The sequence below is a fragment of the Scleropages formosus genome, chromosome 2 (genome assembly GCF_900964775.1).
Source record: "Scleropages formosus chromosome 2, fSclFor1.1, whole genome shotgun sequence".
Taxonomy (NCBI): Eukaryota; Metazoa; Chordata; class Actinopteri; order Osteoglossiformes; family Osteoglossidae; genus Scleropages; species Scleropages formosus.
Window position 1 is genome coordinate 42,231,634 of NC_041807.1, and position 15,593 is coordinate 42,247,226.

A 15,593-nucleotide genomic window follows, 5' to 3' on the forward strand; every position below is an offset into this window, starting at 1 on the left:
CCAACTGGTGTAAAACACCACGGTACAGAACAGAATCAAAGCAGTTACGCACAGCTCTATTAATACAAAACACCAGATAAACAGCGATCGTTACGGCGCCCTTTAAAAGCACCTCCCGCCCCACGCTGTCGGAGCTCCTTTCTCCCCAAGTCCCCCCGTCCCCATCGGCGCAGGCAGCGCTGTTCGCCGTTTAGGGCGAGAGAAAGTGCGAACGCAGCACACGAGAGCACGGCTCTGTCCAAGTTCCACCTCTCCTTGCTGGCGTGTTGGCGGTGGACTTTATCTGCGACCCTGTCCAGCCACTTGGCAGCAGTGTCTCCCTGTCGACCGTGGGTCAACGTCCTTTCTTTTGCAACGGAGGCCTCAGACTCTGCTGCCTTTGTGCTGGTCCTCCCCCGACTGGGACAGAGTTGATGCGATCGAGCCCCGAGGCCCGTATCGCTGGTGGACGCAAGTGCTGCGTGCACTCGCACGCACACACTCGCGCAGTGCTGCGTTTGACATTTTACTACAGCGCAGATGTGGAGCAAAGTGAGAAGATAAAGTCACTTGGTGCTGCACACCCCCTCAGTCCGGAAAGTTCCGGTAGACTTCCGCGCAAATCGTATCTCGTTTCCGCGACCCCCTGGGAAGACACGGTCCACTAGGGCACCTGGGTGTCCCCCTCCTGCCGCAATTGCTTTGAGCAAGGTGCTTACCATGATTTCCTCTATTGTACAAACAGTTCCATCATTTCGGTACCACGCCGCTGTACGGACCTAACGTTGCGAGGCAGAATGACGGTTAGAGCCGTTGCCTTACATCACTGTCTGAGTCCCCATCGCTTCTCATTCTGGAGACCAATGACGGCCGTTCGGCAACGCAACAAGAAGGGAGACCTAACTGATCAGGATCCCTCTGTTACTTTTCTCACTACATGATCAAAACAAAACTGGCAGGGCAGCAGGTGGCGCAGTGGTTACAGCAGTCGCCTTACAATCCAGTGTCCGGGGTTAGACTCCCATCTCCTGCTCTAGTACCCTTTGATCAAGGGCACTTACCCTGAACTGATAGAGTAGAAGTTGCCCTGCTGTATAAATGGGTACATCACTATAAGCATCTTAGTGTGCAAACCTCAGATCGTAAGTAATCGTGTAAAAAAGTGCCAGCTAAAAAAGGTTATTAATAAAAATCACATCACACACACACAGTCTGAAGCCGCTTGGGGTTGCAGCGGGGTTGGGGTGAGCCAGAGCCTAACCCAGCAACACAGGGCGCAGGGCTGGAGGGGGAGGGGACACACCCAGGATGGGACACTACTCTGTTGGAAGGCGCCCCAAGCGGGACTTGAACCCCAGACCCGGGGCGGGGGCACTATGGACATGAACCACAAAGCTCAAGTAATTTGTTCATATTTGAAAAACAAATTACATTTACACCTGTACCCCAATATGCACAAAATTATACTCAGATGTGTAACCCTAAAATATGAATCATGAGCATTTCATCAAGTGAGGCTATTAATATCACACCACTGTCCATCTGCAGCTACTGAATTTGCCAAATGATGGTTAATGAAACTAAATCAGAGGCATCTCAGTAAAATGAAGCTGTGACTCGCAGTGATTTTGGGCTACGTGCCCATGACTATATAACACTTCTGACTGCGTTCACTCCGGGTTCGACTGAGAAGATCCCAGATGCGTTCCTGCAGAAACCAGCTGCGGAAATCCAGATGTAGGATTCCTGGGGTATCTTCAAGAACCCTGGTTTCGCACTGACGTCAGGACGCAACTCTGGCAGTCGGTGACTCTCCCTGCACACACCGTCTGTTGTCCGTGTTACAAAAGCAAGATGAAAAACCGTTTGTCTGCCCCATACGTCCACTTTCACCATTCGTGACATTGTCTTTTACCACAGTGTAGCTTACGCCACCGTTACACCCTGTACTACACCCCGTACCACACCCTGCACCATTTCCAAAGCCCCCAGCAGACACTCTGCATATTTGCTCCTGCTAACTGTCCCATATCTCGTTTGGCTCATTACATAATCAGAGGCCTTGACTGCCTGTATCAGGCTGCAGTGGAAATGGTCAACAATACGGGCAGTTCTGGCCCTCGGTTTCTAGATGCCGAACTTTCCGAACATCCTGCCGAAAAGTGAACTGTAAACCGTCTCCTCAGCAAACATGAGCACTAAGTCAGTCTACGTCAGGGTATACAGCAGCTAATGTCACCTGAGGCTCTTGGGGTTCAACTGCCCTGTGCACATGTAGTCCAGCTCCAGGGAGACCTTCCCATGTTGACCTCTGTCCGTCGGACGGCGTGACCTCTGTGTCCCCCCCTGCACCCGCTACCGCCCCCATGGACAGTTATCAGTCTGAGAGCTGAACCACAAGTAATTTCACAACCGCCCCCCCCCCCCCCCAGTGGCTGTGGACTCCTGTCCCTTCTCGTCACATAGTGCTACGTGTGGGGCTAGAGCAAAGCCAGCACTGCCCCCTCCCAGCAGACAGAGACGCCTGTATTCCCAGCAGCAGGCTGTGGCCCGGCTCTGAAAGCAGGCGAAAGTTCCTGCGCCCCGCGGTGTCCACATCGCCAGGAGCATCGCCGTCTGGTTGGGCAAACCGGCCGCAGAGTTTCGAAAGCCCATCTGCTGAGGCGGCCAATCCTGAGCCCCCGACGCACGCGTGTGGGAAGGAAGAGCAGCTTCTACGCACAACTGCTGATGGAGGAACTTCGACAGCTACATTAAATGTATGGATGACTGCAGCGTAAAACCCGTATTTTCCTTTAGTTTCAGCTCTTCTGTGTCTCTTTTATGCGTTTCATTTCATCAGCCTACACATGCTTCCACCGGAGTTTGTAAAAGCAACATCTTTGGAGGGAAGTATGAACCCAAACTCTCGGCCACACTCAGCTGTCTATCAAACACACGTTATACGAAGAGCACCTCACCTTCAGGTCCCCACGTGCACTGTTTTCAGCGAACCAGAACCGCCAACTCTAACTCTGGCGACATTCCTAATCATATTCTCACCTCGAACCAAGTTCTTAAGCCCAAGCCCCCATTTACCTCTTTTTTGTCCGAGCTCTCTGGGCAGCAGGCACGAGCCCTCCGAAAGGGTACAAACCCTGGCCCGACACCCACACCTGGAATAAAACCTGAGCACGGGAGTGTTTTAAGAGGACTTTACGGAAGAGAACAGACAACATGCAACATGAAAAGTTTCTGGTTGGGTTTATGGGATATGCGAACACCTACTGACTTTCACGACACGTCGCAACTTCTAACCCCGAAGCTGTTTCATCAACTTTAACAACATTCTAAGTTTTCTTTGGTCAGGTGAAATATGTATGTACACCACTTCATATGGCAGCACTGTAACTACTGGCTGCCTTATTAATAAGTTGGTATTTTTCATGCCATTAAAGACAGTTATCACCGCTTGAGCCTGAATGATGGCTCAGTGGGGCAGGTAAGGACAGCTGGGGGTAGCTGGTAGTGTAGTGGTTTGAGCTCCTACCTTTGAACCCAAAGGTTGTAGGTTTAATCCCTACTTCCAGCTGTAGTAGTGTTGCATAAGGTACTTACCCTAAATTCTTCCAGTAGAATTTCCCAGCTGCCTAAATGGGTAAGTTTGTAACTATAGTAATTATAATCTTAACACTCTAAGTTACTCTGGAGAAAACTGTCGACTAAGTAAATTTAACAGGTGAAAATGCAGCTTTAAAGCCTCCTTCAGGAAAAGTGGGGCCAACCCTTACATATTTAGAATAGTCAATATTGTGCATTTACAAGATTTCTAGCATATTCTGTATTCTGCTGTTCCTGCCTGTGAAAGTGTGATATCGCAAGTAAGGAAAATACAAACGCAGCTCAGTCAGAGTAGAGGCCATGACGTCACGACTTGCAAAAGGACGTCTGCTACTATCTTGGCCAAGACTCCTCGACCTTATCTGGTCTCAAAATTCATGAGCAGGTTGTCCCTCGCAGGCTGTGGGCAAAGGAAAACCTCCTCTGGAGGCACAAAGCACACACACCTGTACAGGTAGCAGAGACCCTCGTAACTCCTGGACAACCAGTGGTGAGCATTATGAAATCCTGCTTTAGATAGCTGCATATAGCTACATATATATATATATATATACATACAAGGGGGGGTGCAGTGGGTTGGCCCAGGTCCTGCTCTCCGGTGGGTCTGGGGTTCAAGTCCAGCTTGAGGTGCCTTGTGACAGACTGACATCCCGTCCTGGGTGTGTCCCCTCCTCCTCCAGCCTTGTGCCCTGTGTGGGACAAGCAGTTCAGAAAGTGTGTGTGTGTGTGTGTGTATATATAGATCACATATATAGCTGTATACAGCCTGACATAACTTATAACTTTTATACATACATATAAATAAGAGGACCCCAGCTATGTAACTAGTCTACACCTGTTTCCTTGTTTTTGTAAACCAGCCCATACAGGTACTGCGTCTGCGATGTTTAGTCACGACACGCCAGTGAGACTATGAACAGGTTCTGCAGTAAACACCGCAGAGTGTGTGTCTATTTTTGGCTCACTGGGAAGCGTTAGAGTGGACCTCGAATGTTGACCTTCAATAACACAATGTTTGCATTTGGCGCTTGGGACGGAGCGTGTCCTGATCTTGAAATCACAGTAGGTGGCTCAGTCGGGCTTTTGACTCATCCTGTACAGAAGTAGGGTGAAAACAGGCTGCGCCGCTTACTGCTAAGTAAAATACATCTGCACGTACGTTTATGCATTTAGACATTGCTGTAAAACTCAGAGTAAACAAAGTGCATCACCCGTCGACACAGCACTTTAGACACAGCCTCAATGCAAATAGCAAATACATAAATGATCACAGTAGATGGTGTTGGACTCGTTTATGGAGCTGTCAGGATATCAGGAGAGAAATGGCTCTGAGACGCTTCTTGAATGCGGGAGGGATTCAGCAGCTCTGAGGAATAGCGGGAGCTCATTCCACCACACTGGGGTAAAAGTTGAGAACTGGCAGACTTCTGATTTTGGACCCTTTGTGAAAAGGACAAGGAGGCAGAGCACTGTGTTCCTGTTGGAGTGATGAACTTATATTTGTTATACTGATGTAACACATACAGTATGTGCTACATTGACATGTATTCCTTTAGCTGGTACTCTAGAGCAGCTTAGAACAATTTACACAGCTGAGCAAATTTTACTGGAGTACTTCAGGTTAAGTACCTTGCTCAAGAGTACTACAGCACTGGGGGGATTTGAGCTAGCAACATTGACAGGTGGCAGCTCTGATACTGATGAGCTACCTGTGAACAAGGGTCCTGATGCTCTGATTTATGCAACCAAAGAAGAACTTCATTAATTAGCCCATTGGTGTCACGTAAGCACTAGCAACCCAAAAGGGACTTGAACCATGAAGCAGCTGCCCCAAACTCAGACACCTTATGTGTTAGGCTCCATGGGGATGTGGAAACTGTTCTCAATGGTCCAGGGAGCATGTTTTTCTTTAATACATATTAGCATTTACTACATTTCTAACTGTCTCAACACTACTGACCAACAGAGCTGGGGGCTTGAACCAGCAACCCGCCACATACTTATCTGACCTTAACCATCACACCAGAAGAAGCTCACTGTACTACCGCTGCAAGAGAGTAACACAGTCATCACAATTTGCACCAGAATTCCTTGATCCTGCCGCGCTCGTCATCCGCCCCCATCTGAGACAAGGCTTCGGCTCGACATCCGACACGCACCCTACTGCAGATACACACAATACTACAACAACTGCTCAGTTTCCCTCTGGTAATGTTTTCATTTCAGATTATAGGACTTGTTTTGTCGGCAACTTTTCAACATTTATTTTCGGAAGGTTTTCCATAGCTTTATAACCTTGTGTGATTGAGCTGAGCCCCTGCGCTCTCGGTATAGTAACTTCAGTAGCTTCACAAAGGCTTTGTTTACCATGGTTCCCTTAACTGTGCTGTGAAACTGCATATCCAGCCATCCTCATGCCACTGCGCAAGTGTGTATCCAGCTCTCCTCACCCCCGCTGTGTGTGTCCGGTGCTTCCTCACCCACGCTGCGTAAGTGTGCATCCTGCCCGCCTCCCTCCAGCTCCGTAAGCGTGTGTTCTTGTACCAGTCAGAGCTGTTTTCCGCCCGGGTCATTCACACTCTTGGCTCTCAGCATTTACACAGAGATCACTTAAGGAGACATGTCAAAGCAGCTTGGCCGCACCAGTGTGGGAGCAGACTGGAGACGCACTGCTCTGGAACGTGACCTTCAGTTGCTACGATGTACATCATTAAGTCCTTTATCATATCATAACATTTCCTGCCATGACCCCAAGAGCTTTTAATAACCACAGAGCAGAGCCAAGCTGGGAGAGCACAACTGCGTGGGGGGGTCTCTCCCTCAGGGCCATGTCTGCATATTGTGCATTCGTCAGACATGTCAGAGCTCCTCGTGTTGGCCCTGTGTGCTGAAGGATTCCTCATCAGTCCTGACTGACAGCTTCAGCCCCTTGGCAGGATCTAACAAAACCCTTTGAAACACTGACGAGGAGCAGAAATCTATGCACAGGCATGAGCATAGGTGCATGTGCCTGATCTGTGCTGACCTTCGTTGTTGTGTATTTTTATTAATAAGACAGCTAAAAAGGGGCTTGAGTCCACCTTCAACTGCCTAGCTGTTCCCTTTTTTTCTTGGGCCATCCGTTGACCACAAAGCTCGAGCAAAAGGAATGGCGGCCGACCGTAAGACGACCCAGGTCGGAGCACGTTGACTACACTGATGCGTCCGGTATGAGTTCAGTCCTTCATCGTATAATTAGAGGTGAGGTGACCGTCATACATGGCCATCAGATAACATGCACACAGCATCTAGTGTGATGTGTGACAGCTGAATTATTATATACTGAGTTATTGATACGTTTTTTTAGTTTATTTTCCAATGAAGCCTTTTCTTGGTGCAGAAAACCTGTCGTCCTTTGCCTTTGTCCCATCCATGTGGCCACCTCTACCCTACAGCTGGCCACATACTGCAAAAATACCATATGAGGACATGGCTGGTGTGGTTTAGAGGCCAGATTTTTGGCCGAAGGGTGCAGACAAAGTTGCTGAAACTCGAACACCTGGTGGTAAAGATCCAGCTATTCTGTGCAGACATTTCTGATGGTGCAAAAAATACAAACAAAAATCCTGATGGCGTTGTCTGATGCCATCGCACAGTGTCCAGGTTCCAACTCACCCCTCTGGTGCGTTGGCTTCACACCGAAGGTCCTCATCTGTGACCTTGTCCAGTCACTTGGCAACACTGTCCTTTCTTTTGCAACGGTGGCCTCAAGCCCTGCTGCCTTTGAGCTGGTTCTGCGCCCAGTGGGAGAGAGTTCGTGCCACCTGACTGCGCATGGTGTCACTGATGGACTTCGTCCTCTTGCTGTCTTGCTCACTGATCTCTGTACAGTTTAGACTGCAGGGTGACAGGTGACTAGATGGGCGCAATATGTTTACCAGAGCATTACAGCCAGTGCGGCTCTTCTGCTCATATGTTCACTAGTTTAACTTTGTGTTAAGAAAAAGACGGTGGAAGATCCCTGTCGTTGTTCATTTCTCAGTTTTTATTTAGGAAAATAAAGTGTCAAGTTTTATTTTGTCTGCAAAAAGCCTGAATAATCACTAAAAGACGACTTGGCATTGAAAGTAGGTGTAAAATTAGTTTATGAACCAATTTCTCTTTGGAGTCTCACAATGGATATGTTGCAGAACGATCAATTCCATACCCACGCAGCGAAAATGAGTATGAAATGGGATCTATCGTGTATTTCCACTTTATTTGCATAGTTCTTGGAAATGTACGTCATCTTGGAGAAAGACGTCTGCTAAAAAAATAAATGTGATTTAAATGTAAATGTATTTTATTGAGGTGCGGTGGCGCAGTGGGTTGGACCGCAGTCCTCCTCTTCGGTGGGTCTGGGGTTCGAGTCCCGCTTGGGGTGCCTTGCGACGGACTGGCGTCCCGTCCTGGGTGTGTCCCCTCCCCCTCCGGCCTTACGCCCTGTGTTGCCGGGTAGGCTCCGGTTCCCCGTGACCCCGTATGGGACAAGCGGTTCTGAAAATGTGTGTGTGTGTGTGTGTATTTTATTGAGCCTTGTAGATAAACAAGGCTGGATGCCCTCACCATACTTCTGTTTTACACACGTGGACAAAATATCAAAAGAAATGCATGCCCTGCAACATGTGAAACCAGCCTACACAGCTGCTGAAGAAGGACAGACTCTGTTTTCATACTATTAAAGAAAAAAATGTGTAAATGCTCTTTGGCTGAGACTTAAGCCTGGAACATTCTGGACAAACATCGAGCTTCTTAACCACACTACTACGTGCCGCCGCTGAAACTTAAAAGAGGGAAGCTCAGAAAGCAATAAAAAATACAGATGTTTTTAAGGTCCTACAGTAGGATAAAATGTGCTCAAAGTACGGAAAGATGCAATACATCTTTCCTTTATGTGTCAACACCGTACTTCTGTATTTTGCTTCATCACTTGGAACGTTCACCCATTTGCCCAGCTGCCCAAGAGAGGAAAGGGAGAGAAAGTGCAAGAAAGACAGGGAGACAGAAAGGGAGGTTGCGCCACTTGGCCCTCGGTGGCTGGCATCAGGAGCAGACGGTCAGTTTCGTCATGAGCTCATCGGTTTCTTCGCCGTGCCGCCTTTCCCAGTCAGCACAGAGGACAGCACACTTCCCACACTTGGACAGCAACCCTATCTGTCTCCTTCTCCAGCACGGTTACACGCTTTTAGATCCACGCCCACTCGTGCGATTCTGCTTCGACAAGAGACCGAGAGCAACAACCCGCTGGTGTGTTTTTAATCAACGTTCATGTCATTGTCCTCTTTGAGCTGCAGAGACATTGCGAATGCTACAAAGACACAGTGAACTAAAAGATGATTTCACAGAAAACATTCGGCTCACCATTTTAACACAAGGTCACGTTTTCGACAGAAACAATAAGCACTTTGTGTTTTGAGACGTGTAAAATCCCTTGCAGCAACAAGGTCCTTTGTGCAACAGCTTACTGGAGGATCTGAGTCCTTGACAAGTCTGGAGAGCACAGGATATCTGACACCGGAAATAAACGAAACCCTGCTGAGTACACGCAGCAATAATGAAACATAACAGCTTCCGATGGTGACATTTTGCAAATGTTTGGTGACCAACACGCAGTTGTTGGGTTCATGGTTGGTTTATAGGCTCTGTGTTCGTGAGCTTTTTTCTCCAAAGACGGAGGACAGGAGCACTTCGAAAACAGCAGAAGCTTCGACTCCATTCTGCCACTTTGCTTTCCTCCTCACCTTAGAGATCAAAGTCCAGGAGGAAAGTCAAGCCACGAAGACACAATAACTCAAGCGTCATTGTCTTCTTTTGATGTTGGGCAGTATCGACATCGGGAGTGAATATCCACCATAAACGTTGAAACTATCGACTGCGTCATATAGTCTTGCCGTTTTTTTTAAAAAAAACTTTATTTATGGCATTCAGGAGTTTCTTTGGTCGAGTGTTTCATTGTTCTGCGTGAAACAGCTGGTGTTCACCCAGGTGGTGCGTTTGTCGCAGGGTGAACTTGACTGTTCTGTAGAGCCGCAGTACGTTCCCATGCGTCCAGACCTTTCACCCACTGGCGCGCTGTTTTCCCAGCGTCTACCACCACCCCGGTGCGACAACATCAGCTTCTGCCCTCGATAACCACACGCATCGTAGCATGAGCATTATCTTAAACTGCGATGTTTGGAGAAATGAACAAACACAATGCGCCCCAGTCTCTGAGGCTGCTGGGCTGTCACGTGTCGGTTAAACAGCTCAGGTACGTTGCTCAGCTGCTACGACTTAAGTCGGATTAAGTATTTACACTATATCTTTTGCTGGAATTTTCTCCGTATTCTGGATGTCCGGCACAGGCTGGAACCCTGGTGTGGTCAAAGAAGTCCAAGAAGCATTTATGAATATACACACACGCACACATTTTCTGAACTGCTTGTTCCATACGGGGTCGCGGGGAACCGGAGCCTAACCCGGCAACACGGGGCGTAAGGCTGAACGGGGAGGGGACACACCCAGGACGGGACGCCGGTCCATTTATGAATATATAAAAAAAAATTCATACAGCCCTTCTGAATAATCTTGAGGTGATCTCTATTACTTATCCCTCATGTGGCTGCTTTATGGTGTCATTAAAAAGCAAGATGCAGAGGTGCAGACACTGGTGCTGTGAATGTGCCACAGCTGTGCCCCACTCTGATTAGGCGCAGTGATCCCAGAGTCCAGCCACACACGTGCGTGTGTTCCAGACACCCTGGAGGTGTGTCTCTTCGTTTTCTATTGCTTGTGATACACATGGACTGAGGCCTCTGCGTGGAAACACGTTTATTATTGTGTTTGTCTGCGTAATAAAGGGCCACAATATAAACGGCCCCCCACGCTGCAGCCGAACAGACAGCAGCAGCACCTGGGAGGCGCCCGGTCTGTGTTTCTGCACACCTGCCCTGTCTGCGCACGCATGTCCTAAATGAACTCTTCCAGTAGTCAGAAGAGGAAAACATGGAATGCAGCACGCGTTGTTTGGCCCTTTATAAAGATGCACACGGAGTGCGCGTCGCGGGCAGTGGCGTTTCCAGACTAGCTGCGGACGGGACGTTCCCGCCACGATCGGAGTCTCCCGTAGGATGTCAGACGTGTGGGACGGAGAGAAAAGAATGAAAACAATAAAAACAAGGGGAATTTTGGTGGGGGGGTCGCCCTTTGCCACTATAACACCAAAAGCGGCAGAGTGACGCACGGCACGTGGACGGGGGTGGCCCGTCCCTTCGGGGACACGGATGCAATGAAACAGCCAGCGGGCTCCACGCGGCACAAAACACTTGGGGGGGGATGTAGCAATTCTTGTGTTTCCACACTCACACACGCGGCAGTGTGACGTCTAGCCGAGCAGGAGGGGAGCGCGCGCCACCACGGAACAATTATTTACTGAAGTTTACCTTGTTTATTGCGTTTTTGATGACACGGTGCGCTCTGGGGAAGGTCACATACTATCCATTTATACTCTTGACTAGTTTGCTTCGGTTTGCTTTAGCCTCCTTCATCCACAATTTTGCCAGTCGGTGTGTTTTACACACATTAGGTTTTTTCACCTCACCAGTCCAGCATTCCGCCGGTGCTTACACACTCGCAAACACACGTACGTACACGCAGAGAAACACGAGGGTGCACCCACCCACGCACGCACGCGAGACACGTAATCGTTTGTGCACGAGGAAGCACATTGAGTGCGCTGGCTTCCCGGCTTATTTCACAACTCATCACTTCCCCATCCATCCATCATCCATCCATCGTCGTATACACACACATCTCATGATGTGTTTTTCCTCTGCAGCTGCAGTGTCAGACACCAGTGTTACCGTCATCACTCATCTGCTGGGTTCGTTCGTGGAGTCTGTCTGAGTCACACACACACACACTTCGGGTGAGTGGGTTCACTGGCTTGTGCTCCAATTTCCAACTTGGATCTCCGTGGACAGGAGGGTGTTTCCTGAACAACACGTCCCCTCTTATCGTCCACGCGCGCGGCGCGGAAAAGAAAAAAGGCTGTCACGTGCCAGGGAGGCATTTCTGTCGCGCAGTAACTGAAGTTGAAAGGCAGGGACTGAGAGACGCGCCGACAACGCGGTTAGAGCGCGTTCACCTTGTTTGTCATCATTAGTCACTCGACAAAGAGTTTCAAAGTGGGTGAAAGGGTGAAGGAATGGAGGGATCACACACAGCAGGCCATCAACTGCACATTTCTTTAACAAAGATTCAAAGAGAATCTTTCTTATTCGGCGTCACTCGTTCGCCTACTTTCAATGTTATTGATGATGGAACTAAGATTGAACGACAGCGACTGCGCGCGTAACTGACACTGTGGCTGCGAGTCCATTGAAATCGTCCCTTCGCGGGGGGTGTGGGAGACGCCGTACGGTACGATCATTCCAGACACGACGTTGAACGTTCTGTCGGCTGTGCAACTTGAAGTTTTTGTAACACAGTGACCGTTTCCTTCATGCTACTGTAACTGTTTCCACTGAATCTATACAGACAAAGCAGTCGAAATTCAATGGAAGAAGAAGAAGAAGAACACGGAAAACTGAGCGAGGAGCTACGACGGCCGATGACGTTTAGCAAATTCAAAGTAAAAAACATAAAGCGCTGTCCTTTTTGCCGACACTTTCAACCGGGGCACTGACTGAACACGTGGGAGTGCGCGAGCCGACACGAGCGCACCGCGCGCCACGAGGACGAGGACGGCGCACAGTCCGTATTGACGGCAAGAGACGACCGCAGCGTCCCCACACGTAGCGCACGCGCTCTCCCATCCTCCCCCTTCCCTCGCTGATGAATATTCATGAGGGTCCCGCAAGGGGCGTGGTCAAGCTCTCTGCGCCTTTAAAAAACGCACCGTCTGCCGTGACGCTCAACGCAGACGCTCTCGGTGTCGGTCGTCGGAAGGAGCGCGGCAACCGCAGTTTTTGCGCACATTTTACTCCGGACGTTGGAGAGCCTGGGTAAGTTTTTACTTTTAAGTAATTTATAGCACTGCGCTGCTGTTTTTGCTAAAAAATGTCCTAAAGTATCTATGGAAAAGAACCGGTAGCTTGTAGAATCTGGCAGTTAAGTTCTCTTATACATTGGTTTTGTGAAACAAAAAGAACAAGGAAGGAAGAAAACGCAGAGATAATTAAAAAATTAACTGAGCAGCTTCTCTGTAGCTGAAGACTGGTGTATCTGGTGATGTGAATCCTCAAACTTCTACCTATGCTCCCAAAACCCCAGTCATTCCCTGGCACTCTTCAGTTCAAGTTAGGACCTACTCTAGTAATAATGCTGTCATTTCCTTTATTATACAATAGCAATATCTGAGGAAGATCATGGAGACGCTCCAGGAGTTCCTCCCATTTGCCAAAGAAATGCTGTCCCAGAAGCCCAGGAGAGGCATGGTGAAGATCTACCTGGTGGGCTCGGTCCTGGCTTTCTTCGGGGTCATGATCGGCCTGGTCGAGACCGTCTGTCAGCCCTTTACTGCACGGGATCCCCTGGATGAGGACCTGGCGCAACCGGCAGCTGCGGAGCAGCGGTTGGCGAAACTGGAAAAAATCCGAAAGAGGGCAGAGGTAACGGCAGCGGCCCTTGAGGGGGATGCGACCCAAACGAAGCACCCAGCAGTAGTGCGGCGGAGGAACTCGGCCAACCGCTTACATGCCTCTTAAAGGACTTCTGTGAATGGCACTTGCTGTGCAGCACAGGGTTTGTAACTTATAAACACAGCCAATAAGCTTCTTGTTTTTGTTTGGCAAAAGCTGGATATGAGCTGTGATGCACTGCTTTGGCGGACCCCGCGGTCAGTCCGGTGTCGGGTCCATGCTGAAACATTTGAGTGTCTTTTGACCAGGAGACGTCAGTGAAGAAGGGGAGTGGAAAGGACCCCTGAATGAGAGAACCTGAGACTCCTTGCTGCTGTGCAGCACATAACCTCAGAGGTTTTGCATTGTCATGTGTAGCGGTGTCGCTGGAAATTAAGATATCCATAGACATGCCACGTTGCCATGTTTGACAGTGTTGCCGATGTTACATTTGTTAACTGTCCCAGTGGAGGATTGTGACTGGATGAATGTCTTCATAGGTTCTGTGCTGAAGCTTTCATGATGAAAAACTGAACCAAATGCTTTATTTGTACTTTTTTTTATTTTCAAATGCTTTATGCTTTGTTTTTAATAACTGAATAAATGAATTTTTACTTGATTGCTTTGTTGTTTTATGCAAACAAATGATGTATGATAATATTTTCATTGACATTTATATTTTATACTCCACATGGAGCTGTGTAAATGTTTTAACGTAAATCTTCATAACAACTGACCACCAATTATTTTCAGTCTATTATAACTATACTGCTAATGATTACTAGTACTATTGTTACTACAAAATTAATATCACAAATATAAATTATTCATTTAGCTTTTTGAGTGTGACTTACAATACTGCACCACTATGTACTTAGACATCTTTAAAGTCAAGTAATTATTGCTGCAGTAACTTTTCAGTACTACAAAATGTTCTTAATTTGGTAATTCTACCACTGCTATATAGTTTCTCCTGGAGTAATCAGAAAAAAGCTCCATCCAGTGCACTGTAGCAAGGATAATTTATAGATTTTCAAAATAGTAAATTGTAGAATTTCATTTATAAAATTTAGAATATATGATACCATTCTAATCGTAGTAAGGTCTGACCAAAATAAGGCAGAGTCCCTTACCCTCCATGTGCTCCATTAGCCACCTAACAGACATACGGCGCGAAGTCCAGCAGGTAAAAATGAGCGACTACTGACATGAACAAGAATAACTCTGACTTAACTGGACATTGCCGATGTCGTCCTCCTGTGGGTTTTGACTAACCTTAAAGCAGCACCTTAAACCCCACTCGGCCAGGAGTCCAGCCTTGTTTACTTGCTGCAGAGGTGGAAGGCAAAAAACTGGCTGTGGGAATAGGCTGTTGATTGGCGGTTTGAGAAGTGTTACACACATCCAGCTCCTTGTTGAAATGGTGGTGAGTATTCCTGTCTGTAATGCGAAAGACCGGGATTTGATTCTGCAATGGAGAGGACGTGCTTGCTTTTCGAACCCCTGCACCAAACAGGGGCGTAGCCAGAACTTTTTTCAAGGGTGATCAAGTAAGAGCCAATGATTTCATTGGGGTTCCCCCAAAAAAAAAAAAAATCACAACTGACTGTGACATGCTGTACCAAAAGCAAATTCTACAGACAGAAATTCTATAAATTCTACAGAATTTATTACAAATGTTCACAAGAAATGACATTGGAAGTACACAGAAATGTCTGTAAAAACATCATAATATCATTTAACATGATCATTATTCTACATAATTTTATATTTAGATGCTAATGATGCAAATTGGGTATTGGAAAATATTATTTTATGCTTGCAGATACAACTGATGTAATCTACGGTTCGCAGCTCTTCAGCAAAATAGCGCCGCACGAAATATTATGTGCGTCATACGAGTTTGAGCGGCCAAAAGAGTCACCTATCAGTGTGGTCAGAGTGCTTTGCGCAACAGGTCTGGCCAGAGGGGTAGCCGAACTTCAGTGATGGGTGGCACTGGCCACCCAAGGCCACCCCGTAACTATGCCCCTGGCACCAAACAAAAGCCACCTTGCTCACAAAGAATGCAAGTATGGCTAAAGTGACCAGTGCCTTGCGCAACAGGGTGACCCGGTTAACTCGGTGTCGCAGCCGGGCGACTTTGAGACAGGGACTCGTACCATCGGTAAGGGGGAACGTTAAAGGTTTGTCAGAAGTGGGATTCAAACCCACGCCTCCAGAGGAGACTGCGACCTTAACGCAGCGCCTTAGACCGCTCGGCCACCCTGACGGCGCGCTCCACCTTCTCTCACGCAGCTTGGGGAGGCAGAGGTGGAAGGCGAAGGCCGGACGTCGGAACGGGCCGTCGAGTGGCGACTCGGCAAGGCTGAGGCGCACCCAGCTCCTCGTTAGTAT

At 48.2% G+C, this 15,593-nt stretch overlaps 1 protein-coding gene and 2 non-coding genes across 3 annotated transcripts in view; 2 read left to right on the top strand and 1 right to left on the bottom strand.

Annotated features, from left to right (window-relative positions):
* The first annotated feature begins 12,480 nt into the window (after positions 1–12,480).
* Positions 12,481–13,760, top strand: g0s2 (G0/G1 switch 2). The gene is made up of 2 exons (XM_029246191.1): positions 12,481–12,581; positions 12,927–13,760. Exon 2 carries the CDS (start codon positions 12,945–12,947, stop codon positions 13,281–13,283), a length of 339 nt encoding a protein of 112 aa, XP_029102024.1. The 5' UTR covers positions 12,481–12,581; positions 12,927–12,944; the 3' UTR covers positions 13,284–13,760.
* Positions 13,761–15,385: 1,625 nt separating this feature from the next.
* On the bottom strand, positions 15,386–15,468 carry trnal-aag (transfer RNA leucine (anticodon AAG)). The gene has a single exon. It is a non-coding gene; the product is annotated as a tRNA-Leu (tRNA).
* A 112-nt stretch (positions 15,469–15,580) lies between these two features.
* The window catches only part of trnad-guc (transfer RNA aspartic acid (anticodon GUC)), a 72-nt gene continuing 59 nt past the window's right edge, over positions 15,581–15,593 (top strand). The window contains exon 1 of the tRNA in view: positions 15,581–15,593. This exon is cut by the window's right edge and continues 59 nt beyond it. This is a non-coding gene — a tRNA (tRNA-Asp).

Bases quoted from the DNA above. Each gene is read 5' to 3' on its own strand.
- g0s2 (XM_029246191.1), top strand. From the start codon at position 12,945: ATGGAGACGCTCCAGGAGTTCCTCCCATTTGCCAAAGAAATGCTGTCC.